The 17,443-nt window shown below is 41.2% G+C and overlaps 1 protein-coding gene across 3 annotated transcripts in view; it reads left to right on the top strand.

Annotated features, from left to right (window-relative positions):
* ARHGEF12 (Rho guanine nucleotide exchange factor 12) overlaps positions 1–17,443 on the top strand; it is a 181,208-nt gene that overhangs the window by 114,438 nt on the left and 49,327 nt on the right. For all 3 annotated transcript variants that reach the window (XM_045283559.1, XM_004712819.3, XM_045283560.1), the window contains 4 exons: positions 1,703–1,822; positions 4,928–5,068; positions 12,532–12,606; positions 14,788–14,880. In XM_045283559.1, coding sequence (XP_045139494.1) covers positions 1,703–1,822; positions 4,928–5,068; positions 12,532–12,606; positions 14,788–14,880 — 429 coding nt within the window. The remainder of the gene's footprint in view (positions 1–1,702; positions 1,823–4,927; positions 5,069–12,531; positions 12,607–14,787; positions 14,881–17,443) is intronic.

Below are 17,443 nucleotides of genomic sequence, written 5' to 3'. Positions count from 1 at the left end.
ACATGCACAAAAACAAGACAGAGCAAAACCAAGCAATAATATACAACAAAACAACAACAAACCACTGACAACGAACAAATTAAAACACAACAAGAAAGAAAAGCTTGTAGTTAGTTCAAGGATTGTTGACCTTTAGGAGTATTTTCCAGTCCAGTCTGTTGGAGCACCATGCCGTGGCCCCAAAGTCTGCCTTCAGCATTCCCTGGGGACCTTGCTGCTCCTTTCCCTTGCTGTTCTGCTGCACTCCCCCAGTGCTTTGCCTCGGTGTGGCGGGATCAGATTGGGTGCAATTCCCACACTGTGTCGCTGCTGCTCTCCCCTGCAGGGCCATGGGTCAGTGAGGGGCATCATGTCTCATAGTGGGGCTGACCATGTGGTCCTCTCTGTGGACTGGCTGCTCTAATTGAGCTCATGAGAATTTGAGGGTGATTGGAAGTTGAAGAAATTCTGCTGAATTAAATAAGTCAGCTACACAAGAACAAATGACCTCAATAAAAAGATTAGAAAAGGCAGATGTCTAGAAACCATAGTTTGTTAGTGACTACAAGGGGCAGGAGGGAGGGGGGAAAGAAAGGTTAGGATGATGGGAACTTTGATTTAAGGGAAGGACTGCACCCTTGATTATTGTAATTGCTCTCAACAAGTTGTACACCTGTGAAAAGTGAACTGATGTACGTTGGTGATACATATGCTTACAACAACTATAAAAGGACGAAAATAAGAATGGGTAGCTGCTGAAACTATTGTATACAACCAAAACCTCGTGGAGTTTGGTTCCTTCATGGTTTCATGGAATATTCAAGTTAAATGGCCTAATAAATTATCTAGTGCTTGGGTTGTTATACTTTACAATATGTTAGTCTGGGTAGACTAGACAATCTAGTGGATAAGAAAGAGCTTTGTATAAAAGAGCAATTGTATATTGAGAAAACATCTCAGCCCAGTACAGATCAAGTCCGTAAGTCCGATAATTAACCCATATGTCCATTACCAGTCTATAAATCCCTCTTCAGACTCACGCAGCACATGCAATGATGCCGAATGCAGGAAGATCACAGGCCAATGGGTGCAAAGTATTGTGGATCTAGTGGCAGTGTAAGCATCTTTGCACTCGCTTAGGTCTCCACACGGCTCCTCCATCTCCAGGGCTCTGACTCCATCAGCGTAGCACCATGTGCCTTGTCAGCAGGAATGTGTAGCAGAGTGTGCCTGGGTCTGCCCTCCAGTGAGCTATTTGTCTCCTTAGCACCTCCAAATGAGGTCATCAAAGTGCGACCTGATTGACAGACTAAACGCCACCTCTTCACTCTTAATAGTCTCAAGTTGGCACCAGATTATATAACTACCACGATAGTTCCTTGCATAGGGTTTGGGGTTCTTAAAAACTTCTAGGCAGGCATCCAAGACACCACAGTTGGATTCTCTTTGGTGCAGCAGAGGGAGAAGGAAAGCCAGAAGTAGAAAGAGGCTAATTGCCTCCAAGAACAACTACCTCCTTTGCTGTGAAACCAGAAGAGCTGGATGGAGCCCAGCACCATTACTGTGAACATTTTGGTCAAAGATTCTAAGGAAGAATCACAATCAAAAGAGAGAAAAGCTATCATATATTTTGTTGAAAAGATGCGTTACGTGTATGTAGAATGGCTTTTTGCTGTTTTGTGTACAAGAAACTAATTCTCCAAATATTTTTTTAACTTTTCAGGTATTGCAGGAAGATTACAACCGGACCCCTGCCCAAAGACTGCTCAAAGAGATCCAGGAGGCCAAGAAACACATTCCCCAGCTGCAAGAGCAGTTATCCAAAGCCACAGGCTCCGCTCAGGTAGCATCTCCATCAGAAGTTCTGCCCCACTTTGCAAAAGGAGAAATTTCTCCTGGGAACAAGCCAGAGAATGTTTCAGTTGCCTTTAAAATATGTATTTTTAATAGCATAGGACCACCGGATGTCCTGTGTAGGATGTTACAGAAATAATGATGAAAAGAAATGTGGGCTTCCGAATGTTTACTTGCTCACGATATCATGTTTCTTTGTTCCATAAAAGCTTAAAAGAACAATTGAGTGCTTTTACTTTGATGTGACCAGCTACTAGAATGTACTTAGATACTTATATTAACATTTTTGTGGTTAACTCTGCCATTTTGAACAGAATGACAATTGATAATGTTTCTATTTCTTTAAAAATTTTTTTTATTTTATTATTTTTTGTTTGCTTTAAAAAATACTTTTAGGGGCTCTTGCATCTCAGCACAATCCATACATTCATCCAGTGTGTCAAGCACATTTGCACATATGCCGCCATCATTATTTTCAAAGCATTCTCTTCCCACTTGAATCCCTGATTATCAGCTCCCCATTTCTAACCCTTCCCTTGCCCCGCCCTTCCTCATGAACCGTTGATAAGTTATAGATGATTATTTTCATATCTTGCATCATTTGATAATGTTTTTAAGTAGTGATTTAATATTTTATTAAATGACAGCCATTCTGTCATTTAATTCTGTTTTTGACCCCACCCTCTGATTTTAAATTTGATTGTTTCCTCCCCATTGTGTGCATCCATATTGAAATTCAGATTCAATAACATGTTTAAGGTTATGGTGTTGAAACCCAGTCTGATGATTTCACAGCACCTTCATATTCTCAATGAGTTTGCACTGGAATTTTAAATAGCGTTTGCTACATAGGCATGAATTATGGAGATAATGGTCTCAGATTAAAAACCAGCTCAGCATTATGTGTCAGCCAAATTTACTACTTTTTAATATTCAGATTGGAAATTTAAAAAGAAAGTTTAATGTTAAGCTTCCCATAACCAAAGCCAAGCTCACTGCCGTAGCGTCCATGCCGACTCATGGAGACCCACGGTGGGTCTCTGAGACTGTCACTGTTTATGGGAGTGGAAAGCCCAGTCCTTCTCCCTTGGAGCTGATGGTGGTTTCGAACTGCTGACCATGTGGATTGCAGCCCAACTCATAACGACTACACCACCAGGGCATCTCAGACTTCATCTTAAAACTAAACCAACAAGTGACATATTCCATTTAAAATGGCTAAGAACCCTTTTTGTCATTATTCTTGAGTTTGGACTGCAAACGAAGACCACATATTCATAGAACTAAGAGAATTTCATTTTTTAACATCATTAGCCTAGTCTAATCATTTTAAAGTTAAAAATGTTGTAGTTGAGAAAACTAGATTCCTTAAGTGATTTAAGGGATTACCCCCTCACCCCACCCCACCCCCACCAAAATAAAAAAAAACAACAACAGGAAAAAGCTCCTCTGGGTGGAGCTTTTGTATTAAGATTTTTTCCCCACTAGGTGAGCATTGAGCAACTCACTTTGAGTTAGTGCATCCAGTGGCATCACCTGGGAAGGTCCTTAAAATCGGTTTTGCACCATCCTTGTTTATTGTGAAGGCCAATTTACGAAAACCGTGTGTGGCTGTGAAATTTTATTTCTTGCTCGGGAAAAACTCCACAGAAACTGTTGTGATGTTGAACACAGCTTACAAGGACAGCACTATGGGAAAAACTCGAAGTATACGAGTGTTTTCTCTTTTCAAAAAAGGTGAAATGTCAGTTGATGACAAACCTCATTCTGGACATCTGTCAATTCCCTAATGGACAAAAATGTCCACTCATAGTGTATTTGGAGTTTGTTCCACCAGGTCAGAATTAAGTGTGTAACATAAAAAGGCCTGATTTGTGGCAGACGGGGGACTGGTTTTGCCACTATGACAATAAACCTGCTGACACAGCCATCTCAGTGCGCCAGTGTGAGGCCCTAAACAGCATGCCTCTATTGCCCCACGCACTTTACTCACCTGACCTCCTTCTGTGCAACTTCTTTTTGTTTCCACAAATGAAGAGAGACATGAAAGGACAGTGATTTGATGACAAGAGGTGAAGGAAAAAGTGAGGGCGGTGCTGTCAGCCATCCAAACAGATGAGTTTGAAAAATGTTTCCAAGAATGGAATTGCAAATTTGACAAATGTATTAAGTGTAATGGAGAGTACTTTGAAGGCGATAAAGTTGTTTTGTAAAACAATTTGAATACATAGCTTTCAGGGGAGGGGTGCAATTCCAGGTTTTGGGGTGTATCCCCTGGTAGACCAGGAGTCACATGGCTTATTAATTCTCCTGACTTCTTGGTATACAGTACTTTTCAGTAAACATTTAATGATTCTTTCCCCCTCTAACTTTAAGTCTTACTGTCATGTTTTGACTATTATGCTTCAGTATGTGGACAGTGGAGCCAAGCAACATTGTTACTCTGTTTGAATAGTAAAACTCTGGCTTTTGCTGGTAAAGCTTTGGTAGTTTATTGGTTAACACTTGGCTGCTAACTGAAAGTATGGTAGTTTAAACTTAACCAGCCACTTAGCAGAAGCACGATGAATCAGCGTCAGGAAAGATGGACAGCCTTGGGCACTCTGTTGGGTGTTCTTCTCTGTCCTTCAGGGTCATCAGGGCAGCATTGACTCAACAACAGTAGGGTTTTTGTCTTATCTTAAACCAAAATCAATTCATTATCATCATTTCTATTAATACATTGTATTCCCAAATTAACAATTTATTTAAAAGTATTAATGGAAGGCAGTTAACCAGATATGACAACACAGTCAGAATCTTAACACGTGAAGAATATAGACAGGAAATATGGATTTCCCGAGTTGATAAACTGCTTTACCTATTTTCTTTATATTTGGACGTTTCACAACTTGTACTCTTTTACGGCTCATGCTTTTCTGTCTTTGAAGCCATGCTGCTCTAGAACTGGTACTTGAGCTTTTTGTCTTTAGAGCTATAAGCATTCTTGGACCCAGTCGAATGTCCAGCTTTTCACAGTTTGCATTCAGATGGTTGCAAGTCTGTTTCTTTATGCAGTTTGCCTGTTTTCATGTGTGTGTTTCATCTGTTTTAGGATGGAGCGGTGTGCATGCCCTGCAGGCCTCTGTGTGATGCGCTGACAGCCAGTGAGCTGGAGTCAGATACTGGTAATGGACTGGCCAGGATTGACTCCAGCAGTGGAGATGGGTCTCGGCCCAGTAGTGACAATGCAGATGTAAGCATTAAGTGTTCTAGAGCTCAAGCTTCTTGTATTCTCTCCCACAACCCCTCTCTGTGTTTGATTTTAAATTATGTGACTTAAGTTTTTACTTTATTACTTATTTTTTTGTGGTAATTATCATCTGTAAAAAGCAATTTGATGAGCAAAAATTCTGGACTCTGTATAAAAAACCCAACCCCTTGCCATCTTGTCCATTCTAAGCCATAGTGACCCAGGGTTCAGAGTAGAACCACTCAGGAGGGTTTCTAAATCTTTACGAGAACAGACATCTTTGTCTCTCTCCTGCAGGGCTGATGGTTGGAATTGTCTAGTTTGGATTAGCATGTGGGGTGCTTAACCCACTATACCACCAGGGATCCTTGGACACTGTCTGTTTGAACTTTTAATTACAGAGTTCACTCTTTCCCTTTGACGCCCATTGCCAAATAGTGTTTCCTTTGAGGGGATGGAATTTCCCAGCAGGCATCTTGTTTGTGGGCAAAGAAGTTAATAAAGTCTGGTTCTTACTGAACCGAGAGGCCAACTGTTGCTATCTTTGAGAGCATGCTAATATTTCATTTGTGGTCAGAGTGACTCAGTCTTGAATCATGAGACACTTTGTCATTACAAAGAGGAAAAGCCATACTCCTGTTAGATAATCTACAGTTAATAACCCATGTTTAGTAGCAACTCTTCCTTTATTAACCCAGAAACTACCAAGTAGACATAGGTATTTCTCAAGAAGATAGTAATAGTATATTTTAAGTTGAATATGATGAAGCACTAATATTACAGGGATAATTAAAAGCTGTTTTTTTACTGAGCAGTATTTTGAAGTAGTATGCAGTGATAGCAATAATGACAAAAATAAATCAACTGCTTTAAAGTGACAGGGGAAGTAGTTTAAGTCAGGGTTTGTAAACACCGGGAGTCATGAAATCAGGCCAACAACAGTAATAAAAACAGAATAGGAAATAGTGAGTGTCTTGTAAGGAAAAGGAGCCCTGGTGGCATCATGGTTGCGTTGGTCTGTGATCCGCACGGTTGGCAGTTTGAAGCCACCACCAGCTGCATGGGATAAAGACTGGGCTTACTCTTCTTGTGAGCAGTCTTGGAGACTCACAGGGCAGTTCTCCCCTGCCCTATAGGGTCACTATGACTCAGTAGTTTGGCAGTGAGTTTGTAAGTAAAATGGGAAAATGTTACTTTTTGTGACTGTGCTGTTGTATAGCTAACACACGTGTTTAAAGGTATATACAAGAGGCAAAATGGAAAAAACCTCTGGGTGCAGCTTTTGTAGTATGCATTTTTCCCACTTACGTGAGCTTCAAGCAACTTGCTGTGAGTTAGTGCACCCAGTGGCATCACCTAGGAAGGTTCTCTCTGGACGCAGTGAATTTTTTTGTAAAAGCAGTTTCGCTCCAACCTACTTTTTTTGTGATGGCCAATTTAAGAGAACAGCGTCTGGCTGTGAAATTTTGTTTCCTGCTCGGGATAAACGCCACAGAAGCTGTGCTGAAGGACAGTGCTATGGGGAAACTCAAGTGTACGAGTGATTTTCTTTTTTCAAAAAAGGTGAAATGTCAGTTGATGACAAACCTCATTCTGGACGTCCGTCAACTTCCCAAATGGACAAAAATGCCCACTTTTAGTCCATTTGGAGTTCATTCCACCAGGTCAGAATGTTAATCAAGCTTTCTATTTAGAGGTTCTGAAAAGATTTGCATTAACAGTGTGGGACAAAAAAGGTCTTACTGGGGACAGATGGGGGACTGGTTTTGCCACCATGACAGTGCACCTGCTGACGCAGCCACCTCAGTGCACCAGTTTTGGGGCCCAAACAGCATGCCTCTCTTGCCCCACACACCTTACTCACCTGAACTTGCTCCGTGAGACATCTTTTTATTTTCACAAATAAAGAGGGACATGAAAGGACAGTGATTTGATGACATAGAAGAGGTAAAGAAAAAAATGAGGGAGGAGCTGTCAGCCATCCAAACAGGTGAGTCTGAAAAGTGTTTCCAAGAATGGAATTGCATATTTGACAAATGTATTAAGTGTAATGGAGAGTACTTTGAAGGTGATAAGGTTGTCTTGTAAAACAATTTAAATACATAGCTTTGAGAAAGATTTCTGGCTCTTTTTAGGTGTCCCCTCTTATGTACTGGGTAACAATGAAGACTGTGGTAAAAAAGGAAAGAAGAAAGCCAGTGGGCTAAGCCCATCCTTCAGACCAGCTTTTGAGTTTAGATCCAATGACTCAGTTCCTCATCAAGGAATATTGGAAGGGAACAAAAGCAATGATTGGCTGGCTAATGGCTGTAATGGAAAATTTCAATTTGGCTCCAAAAAAACCCTTGTAATAGCTAACATTTTCTTGGCCATGTGTGCCATAGCTATGAGACGTGCTTTACATTCCTATCTAAGTGGATTCTCAAGACAGCCCTATTAAAAGTAGTACTGCTCTTACTGGAACTTTACAAACCAGAGCTGAAGAGATTGGAACTAGCATGTCCAGCTAACCCAGGCCATCTGTGATCTGACACCTCCAAGGAACCAAAGCCCCAAATAATAGCATTATGGGAAGACAGTGAAATTCTTAGGACAGCTGCCCAGTGGAGGTCAGTAGTTCTGAACCACTATTTTACTCTGCAGAAGCATTCCCTGTAGAGCCCCAGCCTCAGGAGCCCACAGAGGTAGTTCTACTGTGTCTTACAGAAATTGGTTTGGGCTGAAGTAGGTAGGGTTTTCTTTGGCCAGTGCGTTGGGGAGCCTGCCTTGTGCTCTTGCTGTTCTCCTGGCTTGTCTCTACAGACAGATGGAAGTGATGGGAGAGCCCAGGGACTGCCGGTGTTGTCAAAGCCTGGCTGATTACAGGAATCCAGAGCAAGTGAAATGACTAAGATGTTTGAATTTTCTCTTGTATGGTTGGGAATGTTAAAATCAAATCTAAGAAAGATACCTTTATAGTATAGTGACTTAGTGTAGAAATGGACATCCCATTGTTGCATGATGAGAATGAACAACAAAACGAATCAGTGAGAGAATAAGTAAAGGGTTTGCATTCTGCTCTATTTTGCTTGCAGAGGAGAGGGACTATCAGGCCCATTAATAACAAAATATGCCAGGGTGGAAAATGAATGAGGATGAAAAAACGGGCACTTTTGGGTGTCCTTCATCCAAGACAGATGTGGTTGTCCTTTTGGCAATCCGTGGGACTTCCAGTTTTCTTCTCCAGCACCGCAATTCAGATGCAGAATGGCTGCTCATTACCATGCATTGATTGCCTCCTTTTAGTGAGAGGAGGTACTTAAAGCTTTGCAGATATTCTTTAACTCCCATAATATCCTAAGGTTGAGTATGATGAAGCAGTATGACCATTTTAGAGATGTAAAAATGAAGGCCTGTTGAATAAAGGAGGGTTGTGGCTATCCAGATGAGCAATATAGATGCTGGAGCCTAAATTCTAGGTAGGCTATCTGTGTGAGCCAGTACCATGCTTAGAAGTGTTCCTGTGAGGCTGGACAATTTGTTGATTGTATCTGTACATTTCCATGTATATGTACATTTCCCAATTGTACTGTGTTAAGTTTACAGGAACCTGTTATCTTTTGAATCAACACTTTCTTTTAATTTTCTACTCATATTATAATCTGGTGGTGTTTCTGATAGTAACTTCTCATTACCAAAATAAAAATCAGAAAGGCTTCTGCTTTGGTTTCTGTGGACAAGGTGCAAACAAGTGTCTACATGCCAAGTTCTCACAGGAGAAACAAGTTGATCACGAATCATCCTCAAACATTCAAGAGTTTCTGCCGCTCTTTGAGTTTCAGTTTGTGGCAGATATTTTTTGTAAATACATGTACTTTGGAAAATTTTCAAATAAGTTGAAAAGTAGAAAACATAAATAGTGATCCCCCGTTATGTAGCCAATCACCCACCTCAAGCAGTTAACCAACACGTGCTCAAACTTGTTTTGTCTGTACCTCCTCAACGTCACACCCTCCATACACTGGATTATTTTAAAGCATAGGTTCAGAAATTTATTTGGCCTACTGCCCCCTTTACAGAAAAAAAAAGTACTCAGCACCCTCCCCCACCCCGCCTAGCCAAGCAACGAAAACCCTTCGTACTGTAGCAGGAATCCAGGATGGAGTATAGGTCTCTGCTTTTGCAGCCCTCTTTGGATGGATCCAGGAGACTTGGTTGTGTGTTGGGCCACTCTCCCAAGGTCAGCAGTTTGAAGGCACCTGCCACTCCACGGCAGAAAGACAGGGCTTTCTAGGACTGTGAAGAGCTCCAGTCTCAGAAACTCACCGGACAGTTCTGCCCTGTCCTATAGCGTCACTGTGTGTCGGCATCAGCTCTGCGGCAGTGAGGGCATGGGCCCAGCATCCCCAGGAGGTGGTTTTGCCCACTCTGGAAGCACTATTTAAAGTAAATTCTAGATAATATTTTACCAGTGTGTATCTCTAGGAGGCTAGAAGACTAAAAAAAAATCATTACAAATAATTAATAACAATAATACACATTGTAATACTTGCCCACTGTGATTGAATCGGTGCTGACCCATCGTGACCCTCTATTTAAGGGAGTAGAAAGCCCCGTCTTTCTTCGGAGGAGCTGCTGGTGGCTTAGAACTGCTGATCTCAGCCCACTCGTAACCATGAAACCACCGGGCTCCTAATGCAATAATTATAGCATAATCATATTATTATTAATTCTTAATATTTTCCCATATCATCTAATTTTATTACCCCAGTATAATCTTGCTTTAACAGTTGGCTCATCTTGAATTGCAATTGAGTCCAGTCACTTGGCCTTTGGGCAAGGAGTTGTTTTCATTTATAGTAACTTTTCTTGCCATTTTTATGTTAACGAAACTGGATCCTGTTCTGTAGAACACTCCATGTTCTAATAATATTTTTCATGGTGTTTACTGTGTTTGTCTATTTCCTGATGGCTGATCGTTAGATCTAGAGGCTTAATCAGATTAGAGCTCGGCAGTGGTGGCCGCTGTTTGGAAGAATGACTCAGAGATGGTGCTGGGTACATGCTATTAGAAGGTGGATGTCTGGTGAACGTGTGTGGTGATTTCAGCACAATTCCTTCATTATAGAATTCTCCAGCAAGCTTGCTTCTCATGTTTCCACCTGCAGTGGATGATCATGAAGATGCTTAGATCCATTATTTAATCAGGGTTTCTAAATGATCATACTATCATTTCCCCCATGCATTTATTAGATAGAATCATTTTATAAGGATGGTTTTTCCTCATTAACTATGAAACAAAAACAAACTCACTGCTGTCGAGAGTCAATTTCTCCTCAGTGGCCCTGTAGGGCAGGGTAGAACGGCCTCTGTGGGTTTCCAAGACTGCCGCTCTTCTTGGGAATAGAACGCTGTCTTTTTCCGCCGAGTGGCTGATGGTTTTGAATTGCTGGCCTGTAGATCAGCAGCGCAGGGAGTAACCAAAATAGAGCTTATTAGAGGGAGGCTTCAAGAAGTTATCTTCAAATTCCCTTTTTCCACAGACTTTTTGAAGTCCCTTTCTGCACAGGAGAAGAAGAGAAATACTAATTGTTTCCCTGTACGTATTTGTTTTCAGAAGGACTGATGGTTCCAGCGATAAGGAAGTGTGTGTGTGTTGGGCTTTGTTTGTGTTGTATGTTTCAGTCCCTTATATTCCTTATTCTCTCTGATGATCACAAGGTCCCTTTTTGGCTGGCTGGGGTGCCCTCCAGCATGCCTTCCGAGTTCTTTTGACACGATCCTCCCGTCTCTGAGAGCTTCCTCGCCTTTTTTATGTGAAGAGGTTTTATTCTCGTTTTTATGCTGTATTCCCAAGACCCAGAGACATTCATTTCTTCATGGTGAGGGCTTAACTTTGAAAGGCCTCTTTTAAAAGAAAACAACAAGAAGCATTTATTGTGTTGTTTTGAATATACACAGCAAAACATACGCCAGTCCAACAGTGTCTGCATGTACAATTCAGTGGTGTTACTTACAGTCTCTGTTTCATGCGACTGTCTACATACTCCTTTTCTGGGCTGTTCCTGCTCCATTAACAAACTCCCTGCCCCCAAGGTTTCTGTCTAACCTTTCAGATTGCTGGTCTGACCTCATATCTCCTACAGGAGAAAAAGCATTGTGGTATGATATATGAATTATATATGCCAATAAAATAAATAGTTTAAGAATAAGAAGCATTGTGTGTAGGTTTTTTTCTGAATCATTAGCTTTTCTTCCCCTTACTCTCTTCTTTCCCTATCCCCTTCTTCCTGTTTACTTGACTTTCATGACGTGACGATGATTTACAGGAGCCCTGGTAGCATAGTAAGTTCAGTGCCCCTTACATTTGTTTTAGTAGTAGGCAAAAACAACAAAAAAAGTAATTAGTTTTAAAACTGATTTGTTTTTACATTTTAAAAAAATGTCGTAGTTGATTTTCTGTATTAGGATAAACCAATGAATTATGCATGTAAATATTAGGAATTAATCTCAATCCACTAAATTAATTATAGTTATTTGTAGAACATATATTTTCTGGCATGATAAATATACTTGCCACCCCTAAGACCAGCAGATACTTTTTTTTTTTAAGTGGAACTTTAGGTGTTTGTCAGACATTTTTCAACAATATATAAACCCAGATTCACAGGCACCGTTGATTCCCATTCATCATAACCCTTGGTAGGGATTTGAAGAGCAGAGGGCCTCGTTGTTGTGGGGATTCACCTGTTGGTCCTCGAGTTAACTCACCTGAATGTGCCACCGGGACTCCTTCACTAATTCCACATCGATCCTTTTGAAATGCCTCTTCCCTCTGTCAGTGAGTGGTCCCTGCGTGCTGTGTAGATGGTGTGTGTCCTCCCCATTGGCTTTCCTGTACAAGGCCCTTGCTCCTCATTTCCAGCCGCTGGGATGGATGATTCCTGTTGCTCTGAGACATTTTCTGTGTGTCACAGTCCATCCATTATATTCCTTCATCCCAGAAATAGGCTGAACATTTTATAAAAATAAATAGCAATGTTCCATGAGGTGGTAACAGAAAAGCAGAACCTTAATTTTATTTCTGAAACTAGGGAGTGGGGGGAAATGCTTTCAACTTGGAGAGGAATGACAGTTTGTGAAGGCAGGGGTTAGAGGAGATGACTGAGATAGAATGTGCTTTGGCATACTGAGTTTGAGATATAGATACAGCATATATGATTAGAGTCAGTTGGCAGAAAACTAGCCTCCAGGCTTGGAGACTACGTGAAACCGTAAGATTCTATCTTGTTTGATTAACATAAAATTTGACAAGTTGAGACAATAAAGTTACTCACAGTTTGGAAACAAGTAGCATAGCCAGGTATTATATGAGAAATATTTAGTAGGTTCAAAACTCAAGATATTATTCATTTATACTGTTTTTTGTTACCCCTCACTGGTCAGCTTGTTGAACTTAATTGATTGTCTTTTTTTCTTTGCCTTAGAGCCCCAGAAGTGGCCTGAAAGAGAGGATTTATCTAGAGGAAAGTCCAGACAAGAGTGACGTCGTTCTGGACCCTGTGAGTGTGGAATCCAGGCAGTGCCAAGGCTTTGTGTAGCTGTCCCTAAAACTAAAGTCATAACGCACGTTTCTGATAACTTACATATTCTTAGCTGAGTGCTTTGGTGTTCTGGTTTTATTTTTTAATTAACTTTGTCAAACATTTTATAGGACAATATTTAAGAGCATTTGTGATGTGTTGCATAGGAACTAGCAACGTAAGGACCATTGCAAAAACAGACCAAAAAGCCCCCCAAACCAGACAAACAGCTAATCAAATAGAAAATCAAAAGTTGTTTAATTATTATTCCAAAGAGGTTTCTGTTGTTCCTCCTTAATTTTTCTTTTGTACTGAAAAAGCCTTAGGGTTGGGGGAGAAAGGGAGAACCAATCACAGTGGTCTACATATAAGCCCTCCCTGGGGGATGGACAACAGAAAAGTGGGAGACATCGGACAGTGTAAGACATGAAAAAATAATAATTTATAAATTATCAAGGGTTCGTGCGGGAGGGGGGCAGAGAGGGAGGGAAAAAATTGAGCTGATACCAAGGGCTCAAGTAGAAAGAAAATATTTCGAGAATGATGTTGGCAACAAATGTTCAAATGTGTTTGGCACAATGGATGGATGTATGGATTGCGATAAAGAGTTGGACGAGCCCCCAATAAAATGATTTTTTAAAACTTTTTTTTTTTTAAGCCTTGGGGTTAAGAAAAGTTTTAAAAAGAGTAGTAAAAAAGGCAGAATCAAGTTTCAGAGATGCAAATACGAGTAGCTAGTGTTAGAACAACCATAGGGAGGAAAGAGCTACTGCTGCACACATGTTATTTTCTCAGCTTGTGATCTGTGGGTCCAGCTACACACATTGCTTTAGTGATAACACCCATGGTCATGACTCCCAATGCTTTATTTCTCACACTGCCCTTTTTGCTGAACTCCAGATCCTAACTCCTCTCAGAAAACCCAATGTCTTCCTTTCCTAAATCTCCCCCACTCAGGGATCCTTTCATGCTATATAGTCCTTTGATACTTGTGATTTTCAAACAACCCATCTTTTTTCCCTTCTAGATGGGTGCCCCTACACTGCTACCTTAAGTCATGTTGACGCCAGCGTGGTAAACCCATTGCTAAACGCTGATACCCTTTCTTGAGTGCCACATCTTACAAGCACCAGTGTGAATGAGCATCTTACAAATGCGCAAGGCAGTCCCTACAACAAAACCTACTGGGCTCAAATGTCAGTGCTAAGGTTGAGAAACTGCTGTATGTGCTAGTGCTTAGGATAATTAATGAAAAGTAGTAGGGTCTGACACTGTCCATGTGTCACATGGATGGGCGTCTGGTTAGCCCTTCTGAGGTGCATGAACCTGTCCTGCTGTCTTCCCATTGTTGTTTTGTTCTCATTTACCTTTCCCTTGTCCACCTCCCTCCTCACCCCCTTTAAACTTTTGTCTCTTATTTGTAACTGTTGGCAAAAGTCGACTTCAGAGTCTGCCCCCACAACAAAGCCTGGGCATGTGTGAATTAATCCGTGAAATATCCTGAGAGTGATTTGACTCAGATAGCTAAGGCTATGGTGGGTAGAAGGGCACTTACATTTCCAGAAGAAATGCTTTCCCCCTAAGAAGCAGTTAGCATTATTTTGGTGGGTTTTATTCCCCTAAAACGATTCATGGCCTTGAAGATTTGAGAACTGCTACTTTGAAATAAAGTTGACTCACCGCAACGCCACAGGTGTGAATCACTAGGCCTGCCTTCTAAGGGACATCTGGACAGGTTGGAATCACCAGTTATTTGATTAATCGTACTGAACAGCTAACCATTTACACCATCTAGAGAGAGACTCCTTGAAAACAAAGCAACTTAAAAAGAAAAGAACCCCAAACCTCCTGCCTTCGAGTCAGTTCTTACCCAGAGAAACCCCGTAGGACAGAGTAGAACTGCCCTTTTGGTGGTTGAGCAGACAGCCTCATCTTTCACTTTTGGAGGAATTGGTGGGTTCAAACTGCTGACCTTGCAGTTTCTGCCCCACCATGTGACCCACAACACCACCAGTACTCCTAAATAGCATTAAGCCTTTAATAATTAAAAAGGTTAAATGAATCATGCCTTTAGAAAATACGTATCATTTTGATTTTATTGCTCCTCTGAAATTGGACCGTCAGGTCATTTCTCTGTTGCTTTTCCCTCTGTTCTCCCAGGAGACTCAGTCATTGATTGGGAGTCCTGCAACACGTACGGTGCCTCATATTATTGGAGCAGAGGACGATGATTTTGGTACTGAACATGAACAGGTGATGATACTATTTTTCTGAAAAATTGATGATTTGTTTTATGAAATACCTGATTTGATGAAAAAAATTTCTGGAGCTTGGAAATAACTTTCGCAAGAACTTGAAGCTAAATTTAAGAACTGTCAGTCACTTAGGTTAATTATCTATTTTAGTTTTGACCATTAGGAATGACTGCATTTAAAGCTTATCTGATAAGAGTTTAGGTCATTGGCTTGTGCCTAAGTACTTTGTTTAAAATGTTCAAATTCCAATTGCTTATTAATGGCATTGATGTGTATGTGAAAGGACTTCAAAAAGTTTGTGAAAAAAATAAAATGAGAAGACATAGAACTTTCCTATGAACTTTTTGAAGCACCCTTTTATTGGAATATAATTGGCTTGGCTATTGTATTAAATTCTACAGTATAGCTTAACCTCAATTATTACTTCTAAGAGGTTTCTTTAAGTTCTTTGGGGTTTTCTATGTGGACAACGATGTGTTCCAGTCAATATACCTCTTATTTCCTACTCTGTCTGACTGCAGTGTGTAGGCCTTCTGATATTAGGTAGAATGGCAGTGGTGAGGTGAGACAGCCTTGTCTATTACTGATCTTACAGAGAAAGCATTCAGCTTCTTCACCAGCGTGATGTTTGTTGCAGTTTTTTGTATATGCTCTTTATTGAATTAGGAAACTTCATTGTTTGCTCAGAGTTTTTTTCATGAATGGATGTGGAATTTTGTTAAAGATTTTTCAATCTCGAGATAATCATGATTTTAAAAATGTGGTCTGTTACACAGCATAATGTGTTCTATAATGTAGCTGCAGCAATGGGTTCAAGCATAAGGAAAAGTTTGAGAGTTGCACAGGAGCAGGCAATCTTTCATTCTGTTGTGCAAAGGGTCGTTGAGCTGGAACTGACTTGCCACCACCTGTCGGCAATGTAGTAAGTGACACTGATGCTTGAATATGGGGGCGGGGCGGCACAGCTACAACTTAGTCCATTCTGACCCACGGTGACTTCATGTGCGTCAGAGCAGAGCTGTGCTCCATCCGGTTCTCAGTAGCTGGATTTTCAGAAGTAATCACCAGGCCTTTCTTCCAAGGTGTTAGGGACCAGCCTCCCCACAATTGAATGGGTCCAAGGGGCTGTTGTGTAATTGAGGGGTAAATTAAAGAGACAGACAATAAAGCAGGCAAGGGCTCACTTCCTCAGTCATTGACTTCAGGACACAGGTCTGAGCAGAGGGAGAGGGAGAGGGAGTGCGTGCCTGGGCGCATAATGTATTCTCACAAGCTTACATAATTTCAGGAAGTCAGGCCAGGATAAGCACATACGTAACAGGAAGGGGCTGTACAACGTAAACAGGAGGGGGACAAGCTAGGGGTATACACGCAATAGGAAGGGGAGGCACTCCAGAAGCATACATGTGACAGAAAGGCACATAAATAACAAGATGGGCAGGCTCTAGAGTTAAAGTGGCAGCCTAACCTTGGTCTTCTCTGAGCTGGCTTGACTTTAGGAGTCTTTGAGCTCTTCTCCAAGGGAACAATCTATGATCCTCATAAGAATGGAGTGGGCCGTACTTAGGGTGGAACAGACAATAGGATCTGATTGCTTTTGATGACAGACAACTTTCAGGGAGATAGCCTTCAAGCAGTTGACCTTCAAGCATATAGTAATAACCATATGTTTGCAAAGAGCACCTTAAATCTGGCATTATAATGGGGGGACATTGAGGGGAATGACTTTTACTTAGTAGAATGTGATTGGGACGCATCTCCAACCCACAAATGTGAAGGTTCTCTCCACCAGAGCTCTGGCTTCCCAGACTGCTTAATGTATGATTGTTGAGAGTGTCTACATGCACTGTCTTCCCTGCTCTGTTTCCCACACCAGGGTACCTTTGGGGTTGACTTGAACTGACACCATTCAGTAGCTGATTGTTCATTATTTATACCACCTTGGGGCTCCATTTGAATATGGAGCCAGCTTTCTAGTTCGAGAGTGAACCCCAATGGGCCACGGTGTTTTCTCCTTTTAGTAGACCGCTGGACTCAGTTTGCTAATTCTGTGCTGAGTATTTTTGCATCTATGTTCACGAGATATTGAAGTCTTTTTAGTGTCTCTTCTGTGTAATGAATGTCACTGCCTGATTTTGGTATTTGGGTAATTCTGGTAATTCTGTCTTCCTGGCGCGCCTAAGTAAAATTGGTAGCAGTTATTGCTTGTCTATGTGGTGGAATTCTCCAGTAAAACCTTCTGGGTCTAGTGTTTTCTTAGGTTTTTAAGAATTAGGTCATTGAGCAAATCAGTAGTCATTTACTCCACCCTCAACCCCCCAATTGGGAAAGCTGAAGACCTTTATCCAGGTAGTTCTCTGAGGTTAACTTGCTTCTCTGACTTAGTATGTAAGTATGGGAAATTGAGGGAAACAGCCATGCTGGCTTACCTAAACTATTAATGTTTTCCATGGTCATCGTATGTACGCAATACACAAATATTCTGAGTCCCCTACATAAAACCTTCCCATTCCATTTGCCACCATTATTTTTGCAATTAGTCCAAAAGTAATTGAAAAGGG

This window comes from Echinops telfairi, unplaced genomic scaffold (genome assembly GCF_000313985.2).
Source record: "Echinops telfairi isolate 266 unplaced genomic scaffold, ASM31398v2 ScPeMD7_7463;HRSCAF=8501, whole genome shotgun sequence".
Taxonomy (NCBI): Eukaryota; Metazoa; Chordata; class Mammalia; order Afrosoricida; family Tenrecidae; genus Echinops; species Echinops telfairi.
Note: the sequence above shows the minus strand (reverse complement) of the source record. Positions and strands in the feature narration are given on the sequence as shown.